Source organism: Panthera uncia, assembly GCF_023721935.1.
Source record: "Panthera uncia isolate 11264 chromosome C1 unlocalized genomic scaffold, Puncia_PCG_1.0 HiC_scaffold_4, whole genome shotgun sequence".
Taxonomy (NCBI): Eukaryota; Metazoa; Chordata; class Mammalia; order Carnivora; family Felidae; genus Panthera; species Panthera uncia.
In genome coordinates this window covers 63,246,494-63,255,582 of record NW_026057585.1, presented here as the reverse complement: position 1 = coordinate 63,255,582, position 9,089 = coordinate 63,246,494, and the positions used below count along the sequence as shown (strand labels likewise).

Sequence of the window (9,089 nt, the reverse complement as noted above, 5' to 3'; positions counted from 1 at the left end):
GTCTTTACCACTTTAAAACTTAAGTTTCAAATATAAAAAAGTTGAAGTTTCACTCCCATATTTCTTCTCATTAAACGTTTTATAAAGAAATATTTAATATATACACAGATCTACAATATTTGCTTGAATGCAATCTCCATAAAAGCATAAAATTCTCCCAAGTTCTCTCCGGTGCCTAGAGCAGTGCATGCATAGACATGGTAGGTACTCAAAATAAATAGTTCCTATTTTTTGTGTGAATTGACATAAATACGAAGGTGCCTACCACAGTTTAAGAAAAAAACCAGTACAATAGAGTGGAAAGCTGAGCTGTCAGCATAGAGCCCGCCGTAGGCCTGGAACCCATAAACTGTGAGCTCATGACCTGAGCCAAAGTCTGACCTTAACTGACTGAGCCACCCAGGTACCCCTACAATGAACATTCTTGTACACAACTCCTGGGGTACACATGTTTTTTAGGGTAGGAGTGGGATCGCTGGCTCATAGGATTTCTGCATTTTCCAGATTAGATATTACCAAATTATGTCCAAAGTAGTTTCAATTTATATTCCCATCAGTGGGGCGTTTGGGTTCCAGTTGTTGCCTTATTGTCATGGAAACCTTCTCTAATACATGTGGAAATGTTTTGGCTTGCAAGTCTCATTTACTATGTTGCCATTTTGTTGGTCATTCAGGTTTCTTTGTAGATGACTCATTTTTCCTTTTTATTATGTAATTCTTCATTCTGATACGGATCCTCCTTTATATGCAGTTATAAATATATGTGCATATTTTTTTCTGAATTGTTTGAGATTTGCAGATATTCTATTTCACTCATAAATATTTCATCATAATTCTCCTAAGAACAAGGGCATTCTCCTATATAACTACGGTATTTTCCACTCACAAAGTTTCACATTTACATAATACTTACATAATATATAGTCCATAGTTTTGTTTATAATTGTATCTCTTAAGTCCAGACCCAATCAAGTTTCACACAGTACATTTAGCTATGTCTCATTTCCCTATTCTCCCATGGTTTTTTGGTCTTTTGTGATACTATTTTTGAAGAGGAACAGTTGCTTTGCGTAATATTTTCCCCCAATTTTGATTTATCTGATAATTTTCTCATCAGCAGATTTGGGTCAAATACTCCTGGCATGATTATTACATCATAAGGAGGTTTTAGATGTCCATTCCATTGTTGGCTGGAAATATAAATATGAGAATTGCAAAGTAACACAAAAAACCCTGCCAAGATTTTGACTGCAATAGATCTGTATTTAGAGATTAATTACATCTCTTTATTACATATATTTCTTGATACCTTATATTTTGTGCCTTCTAAATTTATTTAAATATTTGTTTTTATGATAACTTTTAAAAATTATATTTTCTAGCTATTTGTTGGTATGGATTATTTGTCACTGATACTATTTCCAGCAGTTCTTTTTTATAAACTAAGTTTGTTATATTTACATTGTTAAAAAGATACAGGACATACAGTAAGTCTTCCTCTAATCCCTGACCATAGCCATCTAGTTCTTTTCCAGAGGGAACCAATGTAACCAATTTCTTACATATTCTTCCACAACTATTTTATACAGATACATATAATTGTGTATATACCACCTTACCATTAAGTAAATGGCAGGGCCACTAACAAATAAAAATCACAAGGAGGGCTTATAGTAGGAAGGATGGTTTGGTTTTATAATCTCATGTTTGTAATGTCTGCAAACTTCTCAAACACTCTAGAAAAAGCAAATTATTTAATGGAAAATTCCAAAATACATGACAGCCATTTCCATTCAGTATACTTTGCTACAATTTGATGTGCTTAGAAAAAGGAAATCAAGCTCTTTGAAAACATCTGATCACAGTCCTTCCTTGTGAAGCTCTTCACTCCTTCAGCGCGTACAGCACATCATCCTGGCTGACATTGAGCCGCACGCGAAGGAGCAGGTCATTCCTGCTGGACTCCACAAGGAGAAGGCGACAAGAGCCTAGATGAGAGCACACTGCCATTGTCTCTGACATGGTAGGGTACGGAAGTCCCTCCATTCTGCACAGTGCCACGTGTTGACTGTATACCTAGAAACAAAAAGCAAATCTGAGGTCAAATGCCAGAAAGTTTAAGAGGAAAGGTAGTCCTGATTCTGTACCTGATCATTTATTTCTTCTTTTAGGAAAGTCAGACACTTCTTGTCCAGGATACTCAATACCCTGAAAGCATCAACAGGTGCCCCAATGGGGCACAAATGCAGGGGCAGAATGCTCTTCTGCCTTTGGAATCAGAGCAGGTCTGAATCCTGGTTCTACCATTCACCTAAATATGCAACCCTGGGCAAGTGATTTCACTTTTTGAGCTTCAGTTTTATCTATTAAATATACTGCCACATCCCTCATGTGTTAATGGATATAAAATATCTAGTAATTGTCACTCATACAAACAATCCTAGTCTCCAGGGAGAATTGAGAGTTCCAATTGAGATTTTCATAATTCAGGTTAAATTTTACTACAAGGGTATTTTCCTTAGCAGATAATAGCACACAGGTACTAAAGCATGACCTCTGGAAAAGCAGAAAGGCCCAGGAAGAATGCTGCACAAGACAGGCAGGAAGATAATGGGAAACAGATTCCTAAAGCGCCCCGGTGTGTCAGGCAAGTCTGAAGCACTTCCTGGTCACTCTTATTCTATTTATAAATCACCCCCAACCCCCACTCCCATCCAGGCTGGGAGCTTCTCAGGAGCCAGGGATATTGACCAATTCAGCTCAGGGTTCCTGGATCACATCACAGGACTGACACACTGCAGATGTTCAGGAAATGTTTACAAACTGAAATGAAGGCTGCTTTCTACAGAAGAGCTGTCTCAGGCCCTAGAAGAACAATAATGGGCAAACATAACCAACACCTAAATGTTTAAAACAGAATTTAAAGAAAACGTGAAAGGAAGTAAAGAAATAGCTGGAAGGAAAATGTTTTCCTGACCTCTCCATTTGTATGTCTAAAACATAGTGACACACACACACAAACACATACACTCCCAGGTACACACTCAAACACCTTCAATAATATTTTAAGGCAGCTCATTACCTATGGACACTAGTTTTCAACAGAACTCTAAGGTACATGCCCTAGTGATTCCTTTTACTTGATACACTTGAAACTATGCTCAAAGAAGGTTTGGATTGATCTAGTTTGTTTTTAAAATGGGTCATCCTGGGGAGGCCTGGGTGGCTCAGTCGTTAAGTGTCAGACTCTTGATTTTGAGCTCAGGTCATGATCTCATGGTTCATGAGATAGAGCACCATATGGGGCTCTGGAAAATGGAATTTTCCATTAAATTAAGATTCTCTCTCTCTCTCCCTCTCTCTACCCCTCCCCTGCTCATATTCATTGGCCCCCTCGCCCTCTCTCTCTAGCACATAAAATAAATAAACTAAAATTAAAGAAAAAAATGGGTCATTCTGAGAGCCTTATCCCCACCACACAAGCTTTATTAGGGCAATATCTCTTGTTCCTACTCATCTTTAAATCTCTTATTCCTAAAACAGTATCTGGCACATAGTACTCCTTCAATCTAATATGCAGAAACCAGTTGCTAAAGATCTCTTCTCATACAACTAAATAAAAATATCACATAAAAATAGGTGTTAGTCTGATATTCTGTAACATAACAGGTTGGCACAAATAAAGACTAACTGTTACACAGTGATTGAAATTCCCACCCATTTAAGAAGCACCAAAACCAAAATCTAGAAGGATTTGGGGAAAGGAAAAAAAAAAAATCACTTACCTGTTGAAATGTTGCTTCTTCTAGTCCTGATCGCCGGAACTCAGCAAGTATGGCTTTCAGGAAACTCTGTTCCAGAACAGAGGAGTTTCTCAAAGAAAATGAGATGTGAATTCTCATAAGTGGCTATACCACCAGCCCAGAGAAAAGTCAAATATTAAGTTTTTCTGTCTTTAGAGAAAAGAGAAGAAAAAACTGGGAAATACTTTCTCCTATATTATTCAGCAAGTTTTCTCCTACCCCCTAAAGTTTCAAAATGATATAGAAAATGCCACTTCGGAAGCCAGGCAACACAGCAACTGTATCTGGAAATATACCAGCACACTCATTTCATGAGCAGAGTGTATCATTCAGTGTAAGAGGACTAGTCCAACAGCACTTTACTTCACTCAGTAGGTGGTCACGGTTCTCCTCCTGTACGAAGTTTGCATTTCTTTATTTTTTCTTTTATTTATTTATTTTTTTAACGTTTATTTATTTTTGAGACAGAGAGAGACAGAGCATGAACGGGGGAGGGTCAGAGAGGGAGACACAGAATCTGAAACAGGCTCCAGGCTCTGAGCTGTCAGCACAGAGCCCGACCCGGGGCTCGAACTCACAGACCTCGAGATCATGACCTAAGCTGAAGTTGGCCGCCCAACCGACTGAGCCACTCAGGCGCCCCTCTTTTATTTTTTTAAAAGTTTTATTTACGTAATCTCTACATCCCATGTGGGGCTTGATCTCACCTCAAGATCAACAGTCACACATTCTTCTGACTGAGTCAGCCAGGTGCACCAGATTTGCATTTCTATTTCTCTGTAGACTATGCCCCTTAAGAAAAGGATAGTGTCTGGGGCACCTGGGTGACTCAGTCAGTTGAACGTCTGACTCTTGATCTCAGCTCAGGTCTTGATCTCAGGGTCGTGAGTTCAAGCCCCATGCTGGGCCGTGCACTGGGTGTGAAGCCTACTTAAAGAAAGAAAGAAGTGCGGAAGGGAGGGAAAAGGACAGTGTCTTCAGTAAATGCAGTTCTGAATGAGTAAAAGCTTAGAAACTTCTATGGCCTTCCTAGAATGTGGACCTCTCCAGAGGTTTTCCAAGGAAGGTCCAGGGTCAGGAAGCAAAAGAATCTTACTTTTTAAAACACTGAATACATTTTGACATATAACATTATGTACTTTTAGGATTTACAAATGTGTTACTCTGAAACATTTGTATATTGTAATATAATTGGCTTTACAGCTATACTTATCAAGTTACATAATCATAGTACAATATTGTTATCCACATCATTTAGAAGCAACTTACTTGATGGCAGTGATATATGATGACGAAAACATCTCATCTACTGCTTGCAGCAAGTGAGCTACAGTGACCAGGCCAGGGGAGTCGGGCTTCTGGCAGGAGAACTCACAGATCTCTGTGGCACGCCTACAAATGTCCAGGCAGCGTCGTGCATCTCCAGAAAGGGCTGCTACCTACAAGAGGGAATATTTTATTCCTTGAGGTCCCTTTACCATCTCAGCCCAGGAGAAAAACCAACAGGTTCTGTGTTCAGCTAAAAAGGAAAGGCAGTGCCGGGAATGGGCTTAAGCCTGATGTTATGTACTTAGACCCAGTAGGAACCTGGTGGAAGCCCGGGTATAAATTACTATAACGTACCTGGGACTCTTCCTTTAGTCCAAACCTTTATTTTGGGTTTACAGATAAATCCATAATGGAAAGGGCAGGGATTCTCAGCTTTATTTAAAATTTGGGATATGGGGGCACCTGGGTGGCTCAGTCTGTTGAGCGTCCAACTTCAGCTCAGGTCATGATCTCCTGGTTGGTGAGTTCCAGCCCTATGTTGGGACTCTGTCTGCTCTCACTCTGCCCCTTCCCCACTCATGTAGCACATGCGCACGTGCTCTTTCTCTCTCAAAAAAGTAAATAAATAAAACTTAAAAAAAAAAAAAAAAAAAAAGAGGGAAGGGAGTCACAAAGCTGAAGGACACAGAGGATTCTGTGGTTCGATGAATCAGACCAACCCACAATGCCAACAACTCCACTGTTGCTCCTTTCTTTCCACATGCAGATTCCCTTCACAGGGAATCCTGTACTCTTCCAAACTGACTCAGAAAGCCACTTGCACTTTAAATTTCACAGAGGGAATTCCTGGACTCTGCAGCCTGCAAGTATCTCAGTATTCCAATATCGGCCAGCAATCCCCACCACTTGCCCAACAACAATCACAGGTAACGATGTCCTGCCTGACAACATCGTGAAATGATTACTTCCTTCCAAAATTCCATGTTAAGTTTAAAAGAGCAAATTGTATAGGCATATAAATACACAACACACCAAGATTAAAAGCAGTCACTTGAGGGAAGTGAGATTATAGGAGTCTTTAAATGTTTTGTGTATATTAGTTTCCAGAATGCAAATTTAAGACATTCTAAAGGTCACTTTTCTAGTAACCCAAGACAAGAACAGGAGTATCAGTTTATATTCTTCCTTTCTCTAATTTCCCATTTAGTTGCTAAAGATGTCCCATGGATGTTTCCACCTATCACTTCTTCCCTCCAATCACCATTCCCACTGCCTTGTGAAGCAGCACCGTGTAGTGGCTCGTAACATGGACTCAAGAGCTACCTCAAAGAACAAAGAACAAAGTGAACAGGTGACCCTGGGAAGCAAGAAAACACCCAAAGCAGTTCTTGCCCAGTTCTTATCCACAAACTTTGATGACCATAAATCCCCCTTTTTAACTGCTCTGGGGTGCAGGAGACGAAAGAAAAGCTAGGGCCCATCCAACATGGAATCTAACAGAAGACCCTGTATAAACTTGGGCTGTGACCTCCAATACAGCCTCAGCATGAGGGTGAATGAAAGACCCATCATGCAAGAGATGGCAAGAAAAATGGCCTGTTTAGACCTTGGTGCTAGGTAGGTGTAAAAACCAACCTGTAACTACAAGCCTTCCCGTGGATTTGAAGCCCAAATTTCTGTTGTGTCTCCTAAAAACCTCAAGTGGAGAATTTTGTTTAAAAATGGTCCCAGTTGATAGTGGCCCTTGGTAACTGACAGAAGGAAAAACAAAACAAATTCTAAATGAACTAATTTCAACCCAGTCCTCAATTCTTAGAGAAAGCCCTAAGGAACATGAGCATACAATAGAAAAAACAAAACAAAACAAACAAAAAAAAAATTCAAGACCCAGAAATAAGGAAACAAGGGCACATATGCAGGGAAACAGTAATCAATAGGATTAGATCCACAAAGACTCAGGTAAGATACAGAACATAAGATACATTTGTTTCTTTATGTGTAAAGAAATGGAAGAGAGGTTTGAAATGACAGGCAAGAGTTTTGAGTAAAAAAAGCATCTAAATTTGATGCCTTGTGAAACCAAGAACCCTAAAAGGATGGGAAGCAACAGGGGGAATAGTGGATATAATTTCTGTAAGTTGTCAGAGTAGTGGTTGACTCTGCAAACTAGAGAAAGCCAATTCCTAAGCCAGTATTAAGGAATCCAAGAACGAATCGAAGTTACACTATATATCTTCAAAATGCTCAGACAATAGTGATACTGGAACTGGAGGTAAAGGGGGATGTTTGGCTAAAATAAGGAGGACTGGTTGAAAGTTAAGAAATTGATGCCCTAGATTAGGAGTCAGCAAACTACAGCTTGCCATACATTTTTGTACATTTAAAAAGTTTTATTGGAACACAACTGTGAGCATTCATTTAATATACTGTGCATGGCTGCATTCAAGATGCAAGGGCAGAGGTGAATAGTGGTGACAGAGACCATTATAAAAAAAGCCTACAACATTTCCTTCCTGGCCTTTCACAGAAAAAGTTTGCTGACCCTTGCCCTAGATCCCTCCCCCATTTCATGCTGCTGGGTAAACATTAGGGCCACTGAGGAAGTTTTAGGGCTCTGTAGGAAAATTTTGTGCCTTGGTAATTTGTACTGTTTCCATAAAACTCTTTGCCTGGGAATTATCCCTCTTCTGCCATGGCATGAGTTCAGAGATTTATTCTCAAATAAAGATAAAAAGTCTCTGAACCAGGGAACACTAGGTATTATTGCAGGGGAGGGGATGTCCCTCACTAGATATAAATGGTTACTGTTTGCATGCTGGATTTGAAGACCTCTACCCTCTCTGACTCCAGCCTACCTCCCCCACTCCCAGAATATTGCCCTCCAGGCAGGACCTGGGACACCCAGTCTGGGAAATCTGCCTATCCTAATGGGAAAGAACTGGAGATACTGAAATTGGCCCAATCAGATTACCCCACAGTGAAGCTCCCAGAGAACAAGCCCCACTCATGTGCTCAGCGCTCCCAAAAGCTTTTTAATCTTTACTCATACACCAGAGTGGACAACCAAGACATCTGAGGAAAGTCTCCAACCATGCAGGACAGAGACTAAATTGAAAAGACAAAAGCATCTTGGAGGAAAAGTGAGAAGACAACCTCAAATAAACAGAATAGCATAAGAAAAAAGGACCCTTCGGAGAGAGAGAGTGAGAAAAAAAAAGAAATTTTAGAAAGTGCATGATAGCAAAAGTGAAAAACTACCTAACAGAAAGGTTAGATGGTAACTTTGAGGATCTTGCTCCTGGAAAGCAAACCTTAGAGACAAGCACCGTATCTGGCTTGCCTCTGACCCCAGCACCCAGCTCTGAGCTGGCATTACATGTGCTGCTATAGGCACTCAGAATTCAGATCATTTCAACCAAGAAGAACCAGAAAAAAGTTTGTATTTCTTTTAAGTGCTGAAATGCTGTGGATGTGTGGTTTCTTGCACTTAGCTTGAAGCAGACATTTAAACTACTTTATTCCTCAGCAGCCTTGAGAATAGTGTTGGTGGGCATTCTCCCAGTGAGCTTGGAGGATGTGCATGTCCAATACCTCACACCTATCCTGGAGTGTGCACCTTACTAGGCACATTACAGACATGATCTCATTTAATTCCCTATTATTATTATTCCCACTTATTTATTTATTATTTCCATTTTTTCAAAGAAAACTAAGGCTCAGGAAGTTTTTAAGTAACTTTCATATAACCTTCCAATGCCTATTAAGTATTAGAGCCAGAACTTAAACCAGGTTTGCTACCTGACTGCCTATACAACCCTTTTCATTATACAAAGCTGCCTGTTACCTGAATCAATTAATCTTCGTTTGTATATAAGCCCACCACACTCATAGCCTGCTAATTAATTATACAATAAGAAGGTTAAGGAATTGTTCCCAATTTTGTTTCTACTTTTGGTATTTATTTTTATAGGACTTTCTAAATTTCTCTTCATCTTCAGAGCACCTAACACAAGGCAG

At 39.8% G+C, this 9,089-nt stretch overlaps 1 protein-coding gene across 1 annotated transcript in view; it reads right to left on the bottom strand.

Moving 5' to 3' along the window:
* Nucleotides 1-60: 60 nt before the first annotated feature.
* ORC1 (origin recognition complex subunit 1) overlaps nucleotides 61-9,089 on the bottom strand; it is a 34,268-nt gene continuing 25,239 nt past the window's right edge. The window contains exons 16-18 of the mRNA XM_049617178.1: nucleotides 5,073-5,242; nucleotides 3,786-3,873; nucleotides 61-2,076 (exon numbers count right to left, since the gene is read on the bottom strand). Coding sequence (XP_049473135.1) covers nucleotides 1,885-2,076; nucleotides 3,786-3,873; nucleotides 5,073-5,242 — 450 coding nt within the window. The 3' untranslated portion in view covers nucleotides 61-1,884. The remainder of the gene's footprint in view (nucleotides 2,077-3,785; nucleotides 3,874-5,072; nucleotides 5,243-9,089) is intronic.